Source organism: Dipodomys spectabilis, unplaced genomic scaffold (assembly GCF_019054845.1).
Source record: "Dipodomys spectabilis isolate Male_0828 unplaced genomic scaffold, ASM1905484v1 ptg000085l, whole genome shotgun sequence".
Lineage (NCBI taxonomy): Eukaryota > Metazoa > Chordata > Mammalia > Rodentia > Heteromyidae > Dipodomys > Dipodomys spectabilis.
This window is the reverse complement of record NW_024870762.1, coordinates 7,052,413-7,076,048: the sequence shown is the minus strand read 5'-3', so window position 1 is coordinate 7,076,048 and position 23,636 is coordinate 7,052,413. Positions and strand designations below refer to the sequence as shown.

The 23,636-nt window shown below is 36.2% G+C and overlaps 3 protein-coding genes across 3 annotated transcripts; 2 read left to right on the top strand and 1 right to left on the bottom strand.

Annotated features, from left to right (window-relative positions):
• The first annotated feature begins 2,714 nt into the window (after nucleotides 1–2,714).
• Nucleotides 2,715–3,680, top strand: LOC122111208 (olfactory receptor 10C1-like). The gene has a single exon (XM_042683935.1). The coding sequence runs from the start codon at nucleotides 2,718–2,720 to the stop codon at nucleotides 3,678–3,680; it is 963 nt and encodes a 320-aa protein (XP_042539869.1). The 5' UTR covers nucleotides 2,715–2,717.
• A 4,438-nt stretch (nucleotides 3,681–8,118) lies between these two features.
• On the bottom strand, nucleotides 8,119–9,051 carry LOC122111395 (putative olfactory receptor 2B8). The gene has a single exon (XM_042684208.1). The coding sequence runs from the start codon at nucleotides 9,049–9,051 to the stop codon at nucleotides 8,119–8,121; it is 933 nt and encodes a 310-aa protein (XP_042540142.1).
• Nucleotides 9,052–17,576: 8,525 nt separating this feature from the next.
• LOC122111207 (olfactory receptor 10C1-like) lies at nucleotides 17,577–18,542 on the top strand. The gene has a single exon (XM_042683933.1). It carries the CDS (start codon nucleotides 17,580–17,582, stop codon nucleotides 18,540–18,542), a length of 963 nt encoding a protein of 320 aa, XP_042539867.1. The 5' UTR covers nucleotides 17,577–17,579.
• Nucleotides 18,543–23,636: the final 5,094 nt, after the last annotated feature.

Here is a 23,636-nt window from a genome sequence, read left to right as displayed (position 1 = left end):
TGAATTCAAAAGAAGCTTAAATTCTCACATGTGCATTGCACAGCCTCATGCTTTCATCAGTTGTATCTAAATCATTGGTCATCTATTGGGTATTTCCCTAACCAGAAGAGAGAAAATGTTTCTTCCAAAAAGCAAATGGTACCCCCAAACAAGGCAAATGCCAATCTTTCCAATCCTAACAGAGGGCTCATTTTGTGCTATGTTCAGTTGACAAAATGAACATCTTAGATATGTTGGAAGGTGGCACAGCTTTACCGGTTGTAGAGGGTGTTGATGGAAAAATGAATCAAACATCGACAATACAGTACTGAATACTATGTGTCCTGTACATTCCCAGTTTTCCCCAAGAAATCTACTATAATTTATTCATGTAAATCTTGTATAATAATCAGAATGTTAATTTTATAAATACCATATAAAGTAAAAATTGCTTATGTAGTTTTCAAAACTATTTTTGATAATTACCTAAAAGGGACACATTCATTAAAATTAATAGTTGACATAGGTTAAAGAATTTACTGGAAGAGAGTGAGGGAAGAGGGAGACATGGTTCAAAAAGAAGTACTCATTGCCTGACTCATGTAACTGACACCTCCCTGTGTATCATCTCTACAATAACAATAAAATATATTAAAAATAATAATTTGTTGTATTAGTATAATTTGTCATAGTTCATATCACATTGTATACACATTCTATGATAATGATTTCCATTAATATGCCAGTAGATTCAATATTAGTTTTCCTCCATTTTACATTTACTTTTTGGCTTCTCAAAGTTTGGCATTTTCCTCCAAATAGAGATAGAGCAGTCCAGAAGGACTCTCAAGAGGGAGAATCAAACTGCTTTCTGACACTCTCCAGTGAGAAGGAATTACAAGTCCCTAAGGGAGAGTGAAACAAAAGGAAAGACAGAGGAGAATTGCAGTGAGATGTACTTATATACCATTGTTTCTCAGTAAAGAGGAAAGCTCAAATACACCATCATGTGACCAGTATAGATTCTGTAGGTCTCTCTCTTTCCCCCTCTCTTTCTCTTTCCTTCTTTGTCTCTCCATTGTGTGTGTGCACGTGTGTGTGTGTGTGTGTGTGTGTGTGTGTGTGTGTGTGTGTGTATGAAGTTGAAGATATTGCCAGGAGAGGCTCTTGTGAAGATCTCATCTTCCTGAGATGACACATGATCCTGAACTACAAGAAAGACTTCTCGGTCAAGTCTTAGAGATAAAGCAAGGGAGAGTCTTACAGCCTTTGATCCGTGGGATGTCAGAAAGTCTTGGAGTAGCTCATCTGAAAAAGTAACTTTCTCTTTCTCCCCTTCAAATCTCAAGATTAAAGGTATGTGTCATGGCAGATATCTTAGCATGGCTTTGGGAGACAGCATATTTATGTGTAAAAATGGACGGCTGATGGTCTTCAAAGCGTTTTCCAATTCTTGCAGTTATTTTAATTAGTTATTGTCTCCTCCAAAAGTAGAACAACAGTTTAAGATGTTCAGTTCCCATTCCAGATAAAAGCTGAGAATTGCCTTACACAAATTATTTCATAGGGAACTAATGTATAGCTTATGATTGGAAAATGGAGATACCCCATTATAAACCAAATTCTGCTGGACTATTTTAAAGCAGCACTCAGCTAACTATTACATCATCATGAAATAATTCCTGGTAAACTGTGAAAGTAATGGTCAATGATAGCTATGAATTTTTCCATACAAATGTACATAAAATATGACTACTGTAGCAGAATTTTTGAGATCATTATTACATATTTGGTTTCCTGATAATAAACACAGCAAATGCTTCAGATTATAATATCTAAGAGTATGCTGCATTATTTTCTTCAGTTGTTTGAAAATAAACATTTCATTAAAAAATCAGGAAATAAATGTCTTTTGTGGAATTTTCCCCTGGCTTTTTATTCTAATGTTTTCCACTGATGTCCTCCACTTACAGTTTGATGATAGCTTAAATCATGAAATTGTGAATAAATCAGTCAGTAAAGTATAAATCTCATTTGGGGAGAAAGGGATTTTTTTCCCCTTGGAGAATGCCAATACCAGTAACAATAAGTGTGAAATGCTCTGGGCTCAATGCTTGTTGAAGAAATGCCAAGGGAAGCAAGAAAGGGGCCAAGGAAGTGAAGAGAAATAAACAAGTATGAGAGAATCTTTAGTTGGGGGATTTGGCAACTGATTAAAGGAAGGCATGAAGGGAGAATTTAGATTAAATGATCACTTTTCCATTTCTTGTATAGAAATGGCAATACATGCACATACATTTATGCACATACATTTCAGAAAAATCACTGAACATCTCAAAAATACCGTAGGATTTCATTTGAAGATGTGTGAAGTAAGTGCGGATTTCAGAACGGTTTGTTTTAGAAATATAGGTCTGAAATTTCTCTCACTGATAGTGCAAGAAAAGAAACAGAACAGAAAGGGTGAAATTCAACAGAGTAACAGGCTTTACTTGGGAGAAAATCCTGAGAAGGGCTGCCAAGTCTCCTTCAGCCTGGCTGAAGGGGAAATGGAGTAGCTCCCCTGTAACCACTATGGTCTTGTGGAAATACTAGGCAGAAAGAGGGAAATCAGGTGGGGCAGATGGAAGCAGGGTGACATGGAGGTGGAGAGGATGAGCAACGTGATTTTGACTAATATTTATTTTCCTCTAATTTAAGAATCCTTAATATGACTTTGCTCTTCTCTTTTCCAGGAGATGAGCCTCAATTGCTCCCTGTGGCAGGAAAACAGCTTGTCTGTCAAACGTTTTGTATTTGCCAAATTCTCCGAGGTCGCAGAACAATGTTTCCTTCTCTTCACCCTCATCCTCCTCATGTTCCTAGCATCCCTGACGGGCAATGCGCTCATAGCGCTTGCCATCTGCACCAACCCAGCGCTGCACACCCCCATGTACTTCTTCCTGGCCAACCTGTCTCTCCTGGAGATCGGCTACACGTGCTCTGTCATTCCCAAGATGCTGCAGAGCCTCGTGAGTGAGGCTCGGGGAATCTCTCGGGAGGGCTGTGCCACTCAGATGTTCTTCTTTACCTTCTTTGCTATCAGTGAGTGCTGCCTTTTGGCGGCCATGGCTTTCGACCGCTACATGGCCATCTGCTCCCCACTCCACTATGCCACACGGATGAGTCGTGGGGTGTGCGCCTATTTGGCAGTAGTTTCTTGGGGGGTGGGATTTATGGTAGGCTTGGGCCAGACCAATTATATTTTCTCCTTGGACTTCTGTGGCCCCTGTGAGATTGACCATTTCTTCTGTGACCTGCCCCCTATCCTGGCGCTGGCCTGTGGAGACACATCCCACAATGAAGCTGCTGTCTTTGTGGTCGCTGTCCTTTGCATTTCCAGCCCATTTGTGTTGATCCTTGCTTCCTATGTGAGGATTCTGGCTGCAGTGCTGGTCATGCCCTCACCTGAGGGCCGCCACAAAGCTCTCTCCACCTGTTCCTCCCACCTACTCGTAGTAACCCTATTCTATGGCTCAGGGACAGTCACCTACTTGAGGCCCAAGGCTAGTCACTCACCTGGAACCGATAAACTCCTCGCTCTCTTCTACACGGTGGTGACGTCCATGCTGAATCCCATAATTTATAGTTTGCGGAACAAGGAAGTGAAGGCAGCCCTGCGGAGAACTCTGGGAAAGAGGGAAGTTTTGTCCCATGGATAGTAACAGAGAGCCTGGAAAATGTGTACTTCAGAAAAGTGTTCAGCCAAGTAAAGAAACCAAGAAAATGCTGTGTAGTCTTTCATCTGTCCTGCGATGTGGTTCTTTAATAACTCATTGGGATTTTAGAAGTTTCTCGACTCAGTGTTATGTTGATTGCAAATTCTTGAAGGAAGCTATCGACTAAATATCTGAGTCTAACAATACAGAAAATTGTTTACATGCTGCTGAGATTAACTTCAAACTTACCAGATTTATAATTTACCAATATGTCAGAAATTTGTCAAATTCTTAATTCATATTCTTAGACATATTTTGTATCTGAGGGCTCTGACTTCCATACTTATCTGTTCTATTTGTCTCTTACTTTTCTAATAACTCTATGAAGCACAGTGTTTCATTCTGTAAATGTGTTTTAAATTTTCTGAATTGAATTTATGGGTACATATTTCAGAGTGATAAGTTTTCAAGTGTGAATTTGGGTACTTAAAAATGTATTGATAATCCCTAACCAAACTTTAATTTTAGAACTATTTACTCTAGAACTTTCAAACAAAAGTGTCATAAATTCTCATCAAGTTACCATAAAAATATTTTCAAAGAAAAAAATTAATATGAAAATGCAAAGATGGGTGAAGAAATTTTATTAATAATTAAAACAAATCATTTATAAGATTTTAATACAATTTACATATGTGCATACATATTTGGGGAATGCTCGACAACTTGCCTCAAGAGAAATTAGCATATTTACTGCATAATCCAGCAGCCCTAAGAACTTAAAAATGCATAATTTTGAATGTGAACATCTAGTTCTAGGAGAGATACAGTGTCAATAGCTGACCTATGCACTATTTCAAATGTAGTATCATTATGACAGTTCTTAGAAAACTACAAGTTCTACCTTTGTCTTGATCTGTCATGTATGAACTTTGATCTCTCATAATGTGATAGTTCTACTTTGACATGGTAATACTGTTGCTCAATAATGAGCCAGCATGTCTCCATAAGTAGAATGATGAATCGTCCAGGCTGTCTGATTCCAGAACCAAGGAGGCCATGTTCCATTTCATGATATCTGTGGTCTGCTCTATACTTTTGTATCCACTTCTGAATGAAAAGAGTATTGAACAGAGCCAAATGTACTTAGAAAATACCTCTTCTAGGTGGTTATAATCTTGACATTGAAATTTCTCTCTACTTCTGGAGATTGATTTTATCTGATTTAGTTTTCATTTGAAAGCTTCTCCTTTGACTTGAATCATCATATGCAAAAAATAACTTTTCAGTTATATCTAACAATATTCTTTTTTTTTAATTTTATTTAATTTTATTTGTGAACATACTGTACAGAGGAGTTACAGTTACATGGGCAGGATAATGCGTACATTTCTTACCAAGCATTGCAGCCTCCTCCTTTTCTAACAATATTCTTAACGAACATCTAAGTAATATTTAAAATGACAATCTTTTAAGTGTGATATAAAAATCTAAAACCATATCTTCTTTTTGCATAAAATGCTGGCACAAGAGTATTCTGTCTTCAAGGGGCTGGGAAGGTGGCTCAGTGGTAGAGCACTTGCCTTGCATGCATGAGGCCCTGGGTTCGATTCCTCAGCACCACATAAGCAAAAAGAAAAAAGCCAGAAGTGGCGCTGTGGCTCAAGTGGTAGAGTGCTAGCCTTGAGCTGAAGAGCTGAGGGACAGCACCCAGGCCCAGAGTTCAGGCCCCACAACCAGATGCTCCCCTCTCAAAAAAAGAGTATTCTGTCTTCAAGTAAATTTCTCAAACAGATACATTTTTAGAATCCATTAAAGTTTATTGGACTCAACAGTATATGACCCAGCACCAATGGCTCACACCTATAATTCTAAGTACTCTGCAGGCTGATACCTGGGCAAGAAAGTCATTAAGACTCTTATCTCCAATTATCCACCTTAATGAAGCCAGAAGTGGACCTGTGGCTCAAAGGGTCAAGCACCGGCCTTGAGTGAAAACACTAAAGGAGAAAGCCCCAATACCAGCACAAAAGAAGTTAATGAAAGTAAAATAAGATCATTCAGGTGGGCATCATTCAATATAACTGGCATTCTTCTGAGATGAAGAAATTAAAACACAGACAAGTTCAGAGGGAAAAACAAGGGAGGACATAGGGAAGGTGACCTACTATCTTAAAGTTCAGGTATGTGAAAGAACAATCTCAGAGTTTAAGCCTTTAGAATAGAGAAAAATGAGTTTTTGTTATTTGAGCAAAACATTGAAAAAAAATTTGACTGCTTACCCTAAGAACTCTACACAGAAACTGTACTCTAATTAACATTCTCACTGAGTTCAAGTTAGTTATTCTAAAGCTATTTTATGTGTTTACTGAAACTGAATACTAATGAGTATTCCACTGTCACCTTGAGCAAGTTACATACCAACTGCATCTGTCTGCTGACAAAATGCAGTTTTAGCTTCAGAAGATATAGTCCCAGTCATATGTTGAAAAGAGCCTATACTGGACAAGGTGCCATCACAAGCCTGTCAATTCCAATGTCTATTCTCTTCCAAGGCAAAGGCGAACATTTTCCCTAATAGACCAGCAGAAGGCCTAAGGTTAGTGAATATATCAAAAAGAAGGCCTATGATTGGTGTAAACACAGTCCTTCATTTGCATGAAGCCTCCCATATTTGGTCAAAGACCCCTTGCCACCACCCTTTCCCCACCTTTTCTTACTGCATAAGGAGGATATTCAGCTTGCTTTTTCAGCCAGCAGAGATATCCCTGTCTATGCTGCCTCCTGGTAGGGAAATACCTACCTATGATGACTCCTGCAAAACTGAGCCCAATTAATGGTTTCCCTTAAATGATTTTGTTTTGCTTTCTTTTGATCCTAGTCAGAAGCAGTAGAGTGGGCTGAACAGGTAACACAAAGAGGATAGGAGTAGTAGCAGCAGCAGAGTGATACAGTTTGAAGCAGCAAGAATGGCATCAGAACTAGCAGTAGCTGATGCCTTTTCTGTAGCAGTGGCACTAGTACCAATTGGGCATCTGAAGATGCACAAGGTAGACTTTACACTCTAGGTTAATCTTTTATATACACAAACATACACATATTTCTTTAAGCAGTTATACAGAGGAGTTACCCTTCCTCAGAGCAGTTTATGAATACATTTCATCTTGATCAATATCATCCCTTTCAACATTAACTTTGTTAATAATATTCTGTTACTTGGTATAAGTGTTATTAACATTTTTTTCCTTTCTGTAGAACACAGAATAATTATGTTCTTTATGTGTGTAATACTGCAATAAATTACACTAAATAAACTAAGTTCTTCCAGTAGTTCACCAAAACTATTGACACAAGTGAAAGGAGACAGACACACAACATATGTTTGCTAAGTCTTTTATAAAACATGAAGTTGTTCATTGGCCACAGAGGTGCACACACACAAAGCTCTTATTATACACATCAAGGGAGGTGGGTGCTGCTCACAAAGAATGCCCTACAAATATAATATAGGCACAACTGGAAGAATCTACACTGCCTAATACACTAATGGCATGGATGTAAGTAATTGAAAGGACAGTTTATTACCAGATGAATAAATATCAACATGCAGAACACAAATTGTGTTTATGAATTTTGTTTTAGAATCTGGGTTTAGAGATTAAAGGTTGATCAAAGGAAATGAGAGTGAGTATATGGTGACAAGAGATGCTTAAGAGAGTTTGCCTACATTACCTTGGCAATATCTTCCTGTCTGTAAGTAGCCAGTCTCACAGCTAGCTCATCTCTCTGTACAACCTCTTCTGTGGTGAGAGTGATTTTTAAAAAAAATCACTGCTTTGTGAGTCTGTTTGTGTTTAGCCCAAGGTGATCTTGCTAAAATGAACAAACATCTCCCAAAATAAGGCAAAATTTTAGATAATGGTTTTCTATTAGGTCTTTATAACATCTAAAAAGCTATGAACAGAAACCATACTGCCTGTGGGACTATCAGAGGTGAGACCTAACAAATAATAGGAAGTATTATCAGATAAACTTAAAGCTTCACAGTTATGGTTCAAGCTGTACTTCCATGAGGTAGATGATTTTCTGTTCTGATGAGAAAGTAGGTTTGCCCTGTGTGTCATCAGCCATATCATTAGTCCCTGGAGAAATAACCCTCAGACTTATAAATGTGTTATACATATGCACAATCATGTACCTAAATAAATTTATTTCTTCATAGAATTTTATGAAGTATCTGAAAAGAGATATTATACAATATTTGCAGAAGGAAGCATTAAAAAAGATCTAGGTAACCAACATCAAGACATAATTGATGACAATTTACCACCTACTTTTATTTAGGAGATTTGCTAATGCTTCTAATAAATGAAAAGAGAAAACATAATTATATGATATATTAAAGTCTGAGAGACTGAATGGGTATGTTTCATATTTTTCCCTAACTTGAGTCTTTGGACAGCAACTGTTTTATTGCCCATTTAACTTCTTTGTTTCTCAAGGTATAGATCAAAGGATTAAGTGAGGGAGTCACTACAGTATAGAAAAGGGTAAGGAATTTTCTATGATTTTGTGTGTATTCACTCTTAGGTTGAATGTAGACAGAAATTATAGTACCATAAAACAAAACCACGACAATCAGGTGAGACCCACAAGTCCCAAATGCTTTTCTCCTGCCTTCAATGGATTTTATCCTTAGCACACTTCTAACAATGCAGCCGTAAGAGACTAAAATAAGCCCCAGAGGTAAAACCACATAGAGGACAGTAGCCATGGCAAGCTCATTTTCTAGGAAAGTTGTGTCCATGCAGGCAATTTTTATCAGAGCAGGCTCTTCACACATGAAATCATCCACCCTATGGTGACTACAGAGTCGTAACTGGAAAACAAGACTGGTTTGGATTGTGGATTCCACAAAACCACTTATCCAGGCCACAGCTGCTAGTAGCTGGAGACGTTTGGGGTGCATGATAATGCCATAATGGAGAGGTTGGCAGATAGCATTGAAGCGATCATAGGCCATGACAGTCAGGAGGACACACTCTGTGGAGCCCAGCCCCAGTGTAATATACAGCTGAGTCACACAACCAGCATAGCTAATGGTCTTCTCAGGGCCCTTGAGGTTCCAAAGCATCTGTGGAACAATGCTAGTAGTGAAGCAGAGGTCCAGGAAGGAGAGATTGCAGAGGAAGAAATACATGGGTGTGTGGAGTTTGGGATTCAAGAGTGACACAAGTATTATCATTGAGTTCCCCAGCAGTGTCAGAATGTAGATAATGGAAATGACCAGGAGAAGAACTATCTCCAGTTGAGGCTGGTCAGAAAAACCCAGTAAGATAAAACCTGCTGGATAACTGAAATTAAACTCTTTCATCGTTTCTTAGTTGTGACTCATCTTTCTCGACAATTCTTATTTTCTTCCTATGAGAAGAAAGTCAGTTGCCAAAAGTGTTAGAAATAAAATTAGCCAACTAAAATATAGGCTTTTAAGTACTAGAGTGAGTAAAGAAACCCAAATATAGAGATAATGTAATACAAAAGAAATGATAAATTTACTTGTTACAGAGAAGAGACAAACGAATACCATTAAAACAGTCGATATAAAGCATACAAAATACATTAGAGACATACACTAAAACAAACGTAAAGTGTATGAAAAATTATCTAATATTACATACATATTCCCTCATTTGGAATCCTGGGAAATAGTCTAACACACTGAAAAAATAATAACTAAAATCATGAATGTATGATGGTTAGGCAACAACTCTAATACATACGTTTAAAAAGAACACAGACTAGGCAAGACTTTGAGAGAGAAGGTGCATATAGTTAGAATCACAAGATGATGAAATAGAATATTAAGCAGGAACAGTAAAATGTGACTAATTAATTTTTTCTAAGAAGCAATCAATTACTCAAAATCAAACCAGTGATAAAATGGAGAGAAACTTCTGTGATCTCTCCGTATTAGTCATAGGTACTCTGTAAATATTGTTCTACAGAAAATTCTAATTCATTATTCTCAATTAGAAAGTTATTTCCCTTGGTGAACAACATGCTATAAATCAGTATTGGTCCAAGAGTACATGAATTCAATCACCTAATAGGATAGATTAGTCTATGGTAATTTTATGAATTAAAAAATAGCTTACAGTGCAATTACATAAACTGCACTTTAGGCTAGTTTCTAGAGAAGATTAAGATATGTAGTTATGAATATCTATACCTCTGGTCAATTTTAGGATCCTCCAAATTACAGCCAATTCATTAACTCAAGTTTGAAAATTTCTCTCCTAAAAAAAGTATTTTGCTGAATTCTTAGGAGAAGATCACAAAGGCTCAATAGCTATGTCCATATGATCATATAAAATGATATTCTCAAAATGAACTCCAAAAAATGGAATCAAGAGTGTTTTTGTTATTTTGGGTTTTTTTCTCCTTTGTTGCTATCTTTATTTTCTGTACCTTTTGTCTTGTATGTAAGTTCATCTGTTTAGGAGAGAGCAAAAGGAAGGACAGTAATGGTGAAACTAAACATTATGTTGAAAATGAATTATATAACATGGGGTGGGGATGGTAGGGAAAAATGGAGAAAGCAAGGGAAGGAGTGACACTCTTCAAAAACAACTGTACATGGTACCTGGTTTATGTAACAACCCTCTGTACATCACCTTCACAATAACAATTAAAAAAAAAAAAGATCTTGCAGTGAAAATTTAAAATTTTCTCTCAACTATCTTAACTGGGACATAAACATTTCTAAGAACCTTTCTTATATGTGGTCTAAGGTAATTATTATACAGTCCCATGTATAGAGAATTTGTGTTAAGTTTTCTGTGGAACTCAGGGTAATGAATTGCATGTTGAAATTTTGTGATCACAAAACCATTACATGTTTTGAGTAGAGAATAATCATTCTTTAAGAATTACAGCAAAAGAGATTGACAGAGATGGTTACATGTTCAAGTATTTTAGTGGTAAGACCAAAACACTGAGCACTCTCAGGCAATGACCTCTAAAATAAACACTGAAAGAATCATACTTTCCAAAGAATTAAATATTTCCTGCAAGAAACACAATGTATAACTAGCTTCATTTAACTTGTTCAGCTTCATCCTCACAAAGTTTGTCTTTATGGGTTTGTGTGTCCCATAAATGGCTGGTATTTGCTAATAGGACTTAAGGATAGCACTCTTCCCCTTTCTCACATTCTTGTTAACCAAAATGAGGAAACTGTGGTTCTCATCACTGAAAATGGGATTGCCCCAGATTTCCTCGGCTTTCAAAAATAAATGTTCTTTGTTTACTCTTATTATTAGAAAGAATGCCATACCTTCCAGGATAATGATAAATCCAGCTCTAAAGGCTATTTGTGGTATAGATGAAAATTTCAATCATGGCTACAGTTTCAGGATAGGCCATTGAGGAGCCATGCATGTTCAGCTTATTAGCACAATCATTCTTCTATAATCTCTTGGCTCAAATTATCTTCAGGTAGATGCTGTTTAACTTTGTTTGTTAAATGGGCATTTCCGGAATTCTCCTCAGGCACTTTCTAATCAGAGTACTGGAAAGGGAGACAAATCTCTGGGGATGGAAAGAAAAACAGAGACCTGGGTTTCCATTTCTTCTGGAAGACAATAAAATGGTACCTATTTGGAGAAAATATGGCTTTATCATGAAAAGACTGCAAGATCTTTTGAATTCCACTTAAAAATTTTCAGATATGATTCCTTAAAAAACAATCTGGCAAAGTGGTAAAATACAAAATCAACATGTGAAAAATCACTAAAAATTTTTACATGCCAACAATAAGCTGAAAAAGAAACAGAAAAATCCCATTTATATAATAGCCTCAAATTACTTTTCAGGAATAAACTTACCTAATGATGAAAAATATATAATAGAAACTCTATAGCATTGAAAAGAAGAAATTGAAGAAGACATGAGAAAAAGAAAAACAGCCCATGACCATGGATTCACAGGATTAATATTGTGAAAATAGCCGTATTGTTGAAAGCTATCTGGAGATTGAATAAATTTCCCATCAAAAATGTTATCTAACTACATTCACAGAAATAGAAAAATCAACCTTACAACTCAAATGGAAGTACAAAAGCTAAGTACAATAGTGAAGGAATTGGAACAGTGCTAGACATACTATAATACCTGACTTCAATTTTTCCAAATTATAGTAACACCAACAGCATGGCGCTGGCACATAAAAAGTCCTGCAGACAATAGAATGGAATAGAGTAGAATGCTCCCAGAAATAAGCCCATCAATACATAACCATCTAGGTTTTTGTAAAAGGAACCTAAAATATAAATGGAGAAAAGACAGCCTCTTAACAAATGATACTGAGAAAACAGGATAGTCACATGTAGAATATTGAAACTGGAAACCTATGTCTCATCTGACACCAAAATTATCAAAATCAATTCAAAATGGAAAAAAAGACTTTTTTCCATTAATAGGGTTCTGAATTCAATAGCTTGCCTTTGCTGGGCAGGCACTATATTACTTCCATGACCTCAGCTCCTATTTCAAAGTTATTTTTCTTATATGATCTCTTGTTTTTGCCTGGATCTGGTTTCGGACCATGATCTTTCTTCCTGATCACAGATGAGTAGACCACATCCAACAGGTATAAGATGGATTCTCTCAGACATATTCTTCGGCTTGCCTGGAGCTGAGATCTCTTCATTTTGATTAGTTGAGATTACAGGCATAACTACAATATCATCCATAATCTTGATTTAAAACTTGAAATTTTAGGGGGCTGGGAAGATGGCTTAGTGGTAGAGTGCTTGCCTTGCATGCCTGAGGCCCTGGGTTCGATTCCTCAGCACCACATAAGCAAAAAGAAAAAAGCCGGAAGTGGTGTTGTGGCTCAAGTGGTAGAGCGCTAGCCTTGAGCTGAAGAGCTGAGGGACAGTGCCCAGGCCTAGAGTTCAGGCCCCATGACTGGACCCAAAAAAAAAAAAACTTGAAATTTTGAAGATAGCATAGGAAAACACAGAGGAAATACTAAAAGTTATAGCTATAGGCAATATATTTCTAAATAGTGCTCCTATTCTTAGGAAAGTAAACAGGAATTTACAAGTTGGATTGCATCAAACAAAAAAGTTTCTCACATCAAAACCACAATTTCAAGAATGAAGACATCCCACACAATGGGTGGAAATCTTTTCAAGTTACTTATTAGATAAAGGATTAATACTGAGACTATACAAGTTTTCCAAAAACAAGAGAAATAGTCCACTTAATAAATGAACAAGCAAATGGATATCTGTCAAAAAGGAGAAATACAAGTGGCAAGTAAATACATGAAGAAATGTTCAACACTTTTAGCCATTAAGGAAATGAAAACTAATAAGACATTAAGATTCCATTTCATTCATTCCAAATGGATTTTTTCATTAAAAAAAAACCTGGTGAAGATGCAGGGAAAATGACCTCTTATACATTGTTGGTGGGAGTGAAAATTAGTGCAGCCACAATGAAAATATGTATGAAGCCCACTCAAAACATTAGGCCAGCAATATGATTCTTTAGTATATAGCCAAAGTTAGTATACAATAAAGATACCTGAACATCTGTTTTATTTCAACACAACTCATACTAGCAAAACTATTTTATTAGCCTAGGTGTTCAATAACTGATCAATGAGTGAAGAAAAAAATACATGCATACATGTATGTATGTATATATATAAAACCAATGAAGACTACTAAGCAAGAAAGGCAACTAAAATTAGTTAGCATATGGAAAAATGAATAGAACTAGAAATCATCATTGCAACTGAGAACTACAAATCATCATTGCAACTGAGATAACCCAAGCTCAGAAAGACAAATATCATATATTTTCACTCAGAGTGTAGACTTTTGAAAAATGACATGTTTGTAAAATTAGTACTGTTTAAGGTGGAAGAAGAGGAGATTGGAAACCAAAGGGCATAAGTATGATCAAATTACATTCTACATCTACGTAGAAAAATAGTATAATGAAACCCACTAAAATTTGTTTGAATGGAAGGGGCATGAGAAGTAAGAAACATAATGGACAATGAGATGTATAAGACACTATGTTGAAATTGAACTTTACAACTTCTGGGGGAAGAGGGGGGAGTTAGGGAGGTGAGCAAGGAAGGATGGTAGGGGAAAAACAAAGGAGTAGGTAACAATGCTTGATAGGAAATGTACTCATTACCTTACTCATGTAACTGTAACCCCTCTGTACAGTATCTTTACAATAAAATATATTAAAATAGAGGGTAAATTCAATGTACATTAAAATATAGAAATATCACACTGAAACCTCTTTGTACAACACATTTACACTAAAAGAATTTTTTAAAAAAATGATTACATAGGAAAAAGAATGATTGTAAGTTGTGGTTTTCAGTTCCACATAGTGCGTTGTGGTTTTCAGTTCAGAACTTAGATGTCATTGTCATGTAATCACAAATGATATTCCTACAACTTTACCAAAACAACTCATATTAGGAAGGAAGATGACAATACAGAACAATCTGCTGCCCTGAATTTTAGAGAAGCTGGGGTGCTGACAAAGAGTTACAGCTTATAGAAGCACACACAAAAAAAGAAATGTTGTGAAACATTCTGAATTCAAAGACTCTGGAAAATGAATTTCTGAAGGTTTCAGTATGTATAAATGTGGGGTTAAAAAACTACTTCAAGGCCAATTCATGGAGCATCCCATTATTTTTGTGACTTTTATTATCTCCAGGATCTAGACCAATTCATACAGTAAATACCAGAAGAAAAAAATTGCTTCACTCTTTTGGCAAGAGAAGAGGTGAAAATACTGTTTTGAAGTACATCAGTGTTCTCTGTTCTTAAAGACAAAATCAAAGACAAAATCATTACCACACAGCTTAATTACACATATTTCACCAGCCATATCAAATGAACTAATAAACAATTTCCAAAACTTCATATATATTATTGTTACATATGGTATATATTTCTATCTTGTTTCTTTGTTATCCTGTCTATTCATTACTCTTGATGGCTTCTTGCTAACTGCTGAAATTTTATTAAACTTATGGTAATAGTTTAGAGTGATTAAAGAAGTAATTGCAATAGTGTATCTCACTATAGTTTATAATGTACTGTCCACATAGTCCAAGATACAAATATTATGTCATTCATTACAGTTCATTGTGGATTTTTCTCCATTTTGCATTTGCTTTATTTCCTTCTCAAACCTTAGAACTTACCTAAAATTAGAGATAGAACTGTCCATGACAATTCTCAAGAGACACAATCAAACTACTTCCTGCCACTCTCCAGTGGGAAGGAAATATGTCCGTGGGGAAAGTGAAAGGTTAAGGATTTGGAACACAGAGAAGAAATGCAGTGTGATATATTTAAGACACATGGTTTTTGGGGAAACTTCAAATAATAAATCACATGATCAGTGTAGCTTTGCCTGCTTGTGTGTGTGACTGTGTGTGTGACTGTGTGTGTTTATGTGTGAATGTGTGTGTGTATGTGTGTAGCTAGGGGCATTGCTCAGAGAGATATGATATTCTTTCATGAGACATATAATCTTCCTGAGAACAGACACTGCCCCTGACTGTACTAAAGTTATCTCAGTGCAGAAGACTTAGAAATGACGATGAGGAAGACATATTATCTGACTTTGGGGATGTTATAAGCAGACAAAATCAATAAATTGGCTCATCAGAAAGAATAACTCTATCAAATGTTGTGATTGAAGGTATGTTTATAGATAATGTCTTGCAAACAGTGGTATCTGAAAGATCATAATGACAAAAATAGCCAATACTCAAGTGTTTTTCAATTCTTGTCATTATTTCAATTAATTATTGTCTCTTTCAATGACGAGTATGACAGTTTATGTAGTAGCCTGCATAAATTCCCTGACAGAAAATAGTTATGTTATCCTTAAGTAATTAGTTAAAAGGGAATTAAAATATTTATATATTTCATGGTTTGGGAATGGAGATTACCCAGTACATAAAAATACACTCATCCAACAAACCAGTTTCTAGTAAGCTATATAAATGCATCACTAGCTCAATGTTAGATTCTTGATGAAGTAACTGGAAAGAAATTAATATAATGGAAAATCTTCCCAATAAAGATATACATATATATGCACATATACCTATATATTATTAAAAATAATAATTACATAATAATGGAGCTATATGTGCTTAGTCACTGAGAACTACACTGCTTCAAATGCAGTGCCTAATGATATGTCACATCTAGGTTCTAGGTGACAGAAGAAAGAAATTGCTATAACAAAAGTAGACTCAATAAGAACTGAGACAATCTATGGTCATTACTAATGACCACCATCACAAACTAAATCAATGGTGCTCCATTATTTTCAAAACAGGCTACTTGAAGCTTTGAACTTCTCCATTGGACAGCCTTTAATTGAGCAAGAAGTTTTGAATTTCAAAGGCCATTCTTTACTATTTATTTCTGACATGCCTCTAAGATCCATCCATATTTTACTTCTCCAAAGTTCATCACAATTTGATAATTATCAGATGGAGAGTAAAAATTACTATCATATTTGGGATATTTGAGAGAAATAAAATTTAACTTCAGAAACTACACCATGCAACAATAGACAGAATACAAAAGAAGTCAGAGTAATTCTAGGCAATAGAAATTTTTTCCATACCCAAGAATTTATTGATTGGAAAGCATGGAACATACAGCAGTAAGCAAAAGTAAATAAGTGAATAAAACTCATGCTTTATTTCTATATTAGAGGCTACTCTCAGATAGAAAAAATAGAAAGTCTTGATCACCAGATTGGTAGAAATGCTTTTAGAAACGTATATGCTAGTGGAATACAGTGCAGAGGATGTAATTGACCAATACAGGACCAAAGGAAGACAGAATTCAGGAAGAGTTTCCAGAAAAGAGATAAAGCTATGTTGGTACTTGACAGATGTTTCACTATGTAAACAGTTATAGACACAGACCCAGGAGAGAATAAAATATGTGTAAGTAAGGTAGGTACTAGACAGTGTTTATATTTACACATGACTTAATATGATGTCTAGTTTCATAAGGGATGAGATAAAAATTCTATTAGTTATCAGTAACTTGATTCATGTATTCTAAATCATAATCAGAAAGTTGAATTTTAATTTACAGATAATAAAATTTCTCTTTTTGCAAAGAATGCTTTGATAGAGTTGCAAAGCTGAGATCTCTCAGAAACATGGTGGAGACACTTTGTAAATGGCTATGACATTGTCTTAATGTGGCTGCCCCTTCTTATCTTTCCCATCTCAGGATATTTCTTACTCTCAACAACCCATTCTAATCATCTTATTGAAGTTAGTCTGTATCAGGACATACCCTAGTTTATAGCTAAAACTATTCAGAATTTATTAAATTTCATTTTTCCTTTACTAAAGTATAAATACCACTTGTGGAGAAACAGATTGTATGCATTGTTGAATCTGTACAACAGAGTAAAAACTACTCTGTTCTCAATACTTGTCGAATACATGCCTGGAGAAAAGAAAAACAATGCCAGTGGAAATTGAGAGAATTGAATCACTACAAGAACCTTTATCTAGTAGTATCTAGACAATTCGTTAGAGCAAGGAATGGAAGAAGAACAGAGAAGCAAGTTTCATTTTTCCATTTCAGGGTGAATAAGTACATTTTTTTAATGGCACAGTCAGCATAGCAAAGGATTATTTTTCCCTTTGAAAGGAGATAATGATTGGTAATTCCTGGAGTTTGGGAGCTTTAGAATTGCAGATAAGAGATTTCTTTTATTTAAAGACAACCCTAAAATTAATAACTAGTGTCCCTCATTTGAAATAAAACACATGTCAGATGACTTTGCTCTTCTCTTTTCCAGGAGATGAGCCTCAATTGCTCCCTGTGGCAGGAAAACAGCTTGTCTGTCAAACGTTTTGTATTTGCCAAATTCTCCGAGGTCGCAGAACAATGTTTCCTTCTCTTCACCCTCATCCTCCTCATGTTCCTAGCATCCCTGACGGGCAATGCGCTCATAGCGCTTGCCATCTGCACCAACCCAGCGCTGCACACCCCCATGTACTTCTTCCTGGCCAACCTGTCTCTCCTGGAGATCGGCTACACGTGCTCTGTCATTCCCAAGATGCTGCAGAGCCTCGTGAGTGAGGCTCGGGGAATCTCTCGGGAGGGCTGTGCTTCACAGATGTTCTTCTTCATTTTCTTCGGTATCACCGAGTGCTGCCTTTTGGCGGCCATGGCTTTCGACCGCTACATGGCCATCTGCTCCCCACTCCACTATGCCACACGGATGAGTCGTGGGGTGTGTGCCCACTTGGCGATGGTTTCTTGGGGGATGGGATGCATAGTGGGCTTGGGGCAGACCAATTATATTTTCTCCTTGGACTTCTGTGGCCCCTGTGAGATTGACCATTTCTTCTGTGACCTCCCCCCTATCCTGGCGCTGGCCTGTGGAGACACATCCCACAACGAGGTGGCCATGTTTGTGGCGGCAGTCCTTTGCATTTCCAGCCCATTTGTGTTGATCCTTGCTTCCTATGCTAGAATTCTAGCGGCAGTGCTGGTCATGCCCTCCCCTGAGGGCCGCCACAAAGCTCTCTCCACCTGTTCCTCCCACCTACTGGTGGTAACCCTCTTCTATGGCTCCACATCTGTTACCTACTTGAGGCCCAAGGCTAGTCACTCACCTGGAACCGATAAACTCCTCGCCCTCTTCTACACAGCGGTGACGTCCATGCTGAATCCCATCATCTATAGTTTGCGGAATAAGGAAGTGAAGGCAGCCCTGCGGAGAACTCTGGGCAAGAAACTGGTTTTGACCCATGGATAGGTAACAGAGAACCACGCAAAGCTGCTCTTTCAAAAAGACATTAAATAAACTATAATTCCTGTGCAGTCTATCTTCTAATATGTCTTATAGGTCTCTTCGTTAGTAATTTACTGTAAAAGGCAACTCTGAGATAGATTATAATTGCAAATTGCTGGGAGGAAGTTGGCTATGAAAATGCTTCAATAGGTTAGATCAACAATAGACAGTTTTTTCCAAAATATTCTCATCTCTGCTGAGACTTAACTATGTCAGTTACGTCTCAGAAGATTACCAAATTCTCATTGCACATTCTCAGACATCTTGTAGACAGCAATAAGCCAGCTGATTCCTACCTCCTCACATGTGTTCCATTTAGCTCCTAATTCTCTATACTTTTGAAACACATTATTTCTTCCTATAAAAATGTTTAAAATGTACTCAGATTCCTATTTTGGCACATAATTTAGAGTGGCAGCATTGTTTATAAATTTTGTGTCCTTAAAAATGATTAACAGCCAGGCACTGGTGGCTCATACCTATAATCCTAGCTACTCAGAAGGCTAAGACCTGAGATCTTGGTTCAAAGCCAGCCAGGGCAAGGAACTCCATGAGACTCTTATCTCCAATAAAACACCAGAAAACTGCAAGTGGCACTGTGGCTCAAGTGTTAGCGTGCTCAGGGACAGCACCAGGCCCAGAGTTCAAGCCCCACAACCAACAACAACAAAAAAATCTATAGTTTCAGAAACTATTGGCTGCACAATATGAATCTATTTGTTTAATTTTTTGAAATGTAAAATTGTATCTGTGGCTCACAACATATAAAGTCCTTATGTAAATATGTCACAATATATGCTAACGTATTCAGTTATACATATTTAATTAGAAAATACATCTAAAATATTTTGTCTCAGTAGTTTGTAATTTATAGTAAAATTACCAACAAATCTAACAGATCTAAGTGTGGAAGTTATTAAAATAATTTGATATACTTTATAATAAATCATGATTGAGATACTCTTGTTACAGTTACTATTTATTAATGTTGAAAAATACTTTAATGACCAACAAAGATCATTGGATTTGAAAGATAAATCCTATTTACCCAACATTTTACCTAGAATAACAGCTAAAATATGGCCTGTTTTCCCTTTTTTCTACACTTTGAGGAATGATGTATGCATTTCAGGGGTCTAAGTGTGAGTGAGAGAACTTTTCTATAACATTGACTGACATCAAATCATATATTATTGAGAAAGTCCCTCCTTTGTGTTTCTCCCTTGAGAAAGCAGCATTCTGGACACTAATCAACTCTGTTATCATTAGCAATTTGGAAATAATGATCCCTAAAGTCTTAGGAAAAACCCATAGCCAGTGTATTTTATTTATTCTCATTGGATTTTCTCCAAGGATAATTGCATAAGAAATATTTTCATTCCTGTAGGTTGTGGGTTTTTTTTATTTCAGTGATATTCACTCTAGGAGATAAACTCTAATATGTTAATGTCATGTCACCAGTGACTTTCTGTCCATGCTGACAATATAGTTACATGATCTAGAGGATGTAAATAATTGCATGAGTCTCTTCCATCATCTCTCTCCTGAGTTGCCTCTAGTCCCATATTGGCCCTCTCTCAGTTGACTACTTTCCTGACTGATTCCCTGTGACTCTCTTATAGATGACTTCAGGAGTCTGGCCAAAGGTCTGAACTTTGTGCATCTTTGTTAAAAATAGTCATTATTCATACTGTGAAGAGAACTGTGAGGGGAAATGTTAGGAGGAAGAGAATTCTTGATCTTTTTGGGAAAAAAATGAGGAGGGCTGATTTTCTTGTAGACAATTTTTCCTTTCCAAATGTCACTGGATAATCTTTATATTTCAGATTTGAATAGTTGCTTTTTTACAAACTATTATGAGATGATATTATATGTGCACATACATGCATTGATTTGTGACAGCTGTCATTAGATTTGATCCAAGGGTTCCTTTCAAACCACAAGTCATACTTGAGCTGCAGAGCAGGCAAATGTCTACCAATCTGACCTCTACTATGTAAGCTGTCTCTCAGCAGATTGAAGAGAGTGAAGTCACCCGTTGAGATAATCAGAACAAAAATTAGGGTAAGTAGAAGGCTCTCCTAGGAAGATTACTTATAATCTAGATATCATTAAAATATTTTAAAGATTTATCATGACCCTAGTATGGAAGATGTGAGAGGAATAAGTCTGTTATTTAGGCATTATCTGTGATTCTTGTAGACTCATAGCATATATGCCAATGATATTCTCCTTTGTAAAATTAATTCACTAGTTTGTGGTAATCATTTCTTTTTTTTGTGAGGGGTGGTCCGGTTGTGGGGCCTGAACTCTGGGCCTGGGCGCTGTCCCTCAGCTCTTCAGCTCAAGGCTAGCGCTCTACCACTTGAGCCACAGCGCCACTTCCGGCTTTTTTCTTTTTGCTTATGTGGTACTGAGGAATCAAACCCAGGGTCTCATGCATGCAAGGCAAGCGCTCTACCACTAAGCCACCTTCCCAGCCCTAGTGGTAATCATTTCTTACCATATACATATATCAAAGATATATGTATCCATAATGTATATGTATACATAATATATTCAGGGTTTTTTGGGGTGGTTCATGGGGCTTGAACTCTGGGCCTGGGCGCTGTCCCTCAGCTCTTCAGCTCAAGGCTAGCACTCTACCACTTGAGCCACTGCACCACTTCCAGTTTTCTGAGTGGTTTATTGCAGATAAGAGTCTCATGGACTTTCCTGCTTGGGCTGGCAGAACTCAACCTCCTGAGTAGCTACGATTACAGGCATGAGCCACCGGCACCCAACAATATATTCAGTTTTTGTTGATTGTAGATCAAGAAAGCTGAGGAAAAAAAAGATTTCAGTAAATATTGTGATCATGAATGTTTACAAATTAAAAATGAACTCAACAATAATTAAAACAATCTAACAAGTTATCAAACTCATTGAGTTTTAATATCATCTTTTGAGTACCTATTATTTCAATACATGTTACTTGGTGAATTTTTAAAGTCACTGAAAAATAAAATCAATTATAATTATTTTTCAAGTTGTATCTGTGTTCACCTTCCTATCTAATCATGTGATTTTAAAATTTGGTACAAAATTGGAACATTAGTAATCCCTGGATTTATGTTTATGATTAAATTCATGTTTAGGAACACATTCCATTTTGCAAGACTTTAAATTTAACATGGATTCTAAAATTTTTAAAGTACACAAAATTTAATATTTTCTTAATTGATGGGAATAACTGATGTTTAATTTCAATCTGGTAAAATAATTTGCAGACTAGTGACTAAAGCTGAAATATGTCAGTCTGAGATATATTGGTTTTTTATTCTGAGCAGTATTAAGGAAGTGTGTTAAAAAGTGTGAATCTTTATGTAGAAAATGAGAATCTATATGGCATATTATTTGGGGTTTTCTGAGTGGAACTCTTTTCTTAATTATCTTTAAGTAGTTGGACAAAGGGGTTTCAATTCAACGTGTCCGTGAGTTCAATGCATCTTGTTTGACAATTTATTGCATATTGATTAAAAATAAAGGAAATATACAGTAAATACAAAGTACAAAAGAGTGGGGGTAGAGCTCCCCTATGACCCAGCAATCCCACTTTTGGGCATTTACCCAAATGTTTACAAACAAGACCATACCAAAGTTACCAGCATTATTAACCATAGCTAAGATATGGAACCAACCCAGATGCCCTTCAGTAGATGAATGGATCAAGAAAATGTGGTATATATACCCAATGGAATTCTATGCCTCCATCAGAAAGAATGACATTGCCCCATTTGTTAGGAAATGGAAAGACTTGGAAAAAATTATATTAAGTGAAGTAAGCCAGGCCCAAAGAAACATAGGTCCCATGGTTTCCCTTATTTGCAATATCTAGTATATGTATGAGTCAAGCGGAAAAGGTCAGTTAAGTTGATGTTAGGCGAAATGAACCCCAAGATAAGGATTCAAATGTTTTTTCATTCTTGAAATTGTTTCTAATATATTTATAAGATGATTTCTTTGTTGGATGGGTGGGTGGCAGATGGGAAGGGATGGGAAGGGGAAACAAAGGAGGAGGCAACAATGCTTGATAAGGAATGTACTCATTACCTTGCCCATGTAATTGTAACTCCTCTGTATGGTATTTTTACAATAATAATAATAATAATAATAATAATAAAAGAATGGGGTTGAGTTGAATATTTTATATCTTCTATAATCTAGTATACATTAAGAGGAAGACCTTCTCTTTATGGATATATCATTATTTGATCCTCCAAATTACTAAATATTACCAGCTGGCTCTAGGACTTGTTTCAAAACATAAAAAAATTAAACAAATTCATTAGTCATTAAGAAAGGCTAACCGTTTCACAAATAGTATACAATGCATCTTGATCAATGTCACCCTTTTATCATTCTCCCTCATCTCTCCCAACTCCACTCATCTCCCCATTTTACCTGGTTGCATTTTCACATATGTATATTGAATATTATCTATACACATCTAAACATTTGGCATCAGAATTAAATTTTTTATAATTTACTAACCCCCATTTTAGTAAAGTTTTACTTTTTATAATAAACAAAATTCTGAACAAAATGACAAATTCATGGTTTAATTTTCCTAGAAGTAAAAGTAAATAAGTTATTATAAAGGAAGAGAATTTGGAATCATGGATGATAACATCATAAAAACGAATAAGTAAATAATATGATGAAATATGTTACAATGCAAACTGTTTCTTTCATTTAAAAAAAAGAATAATGGCAAGTGAAATGACAGAGATATACTTTGTCTTCTTATGATCCTATCAAATGCCAATATCATGTCTTTAAATGAGTTAGTGTAAGTGACTTTCCCCTTACTTTAACCAAAAAAGCATCATGTAGCTATGTGTCTCAACAAATGTATTATCATCTGAGTTTGAGTGTGTGTGTGTGTGTGTGTGTGTGTGTGTGTGTGTGTACTTATTAATTCCTTAGAAAGGCAAAATAAAAATTTAACAAAATAAACAACAGGAAACAGGTACTTGAAAGGGATAAGATGGGATTAAGGAGATGAAGAGGAGGAGA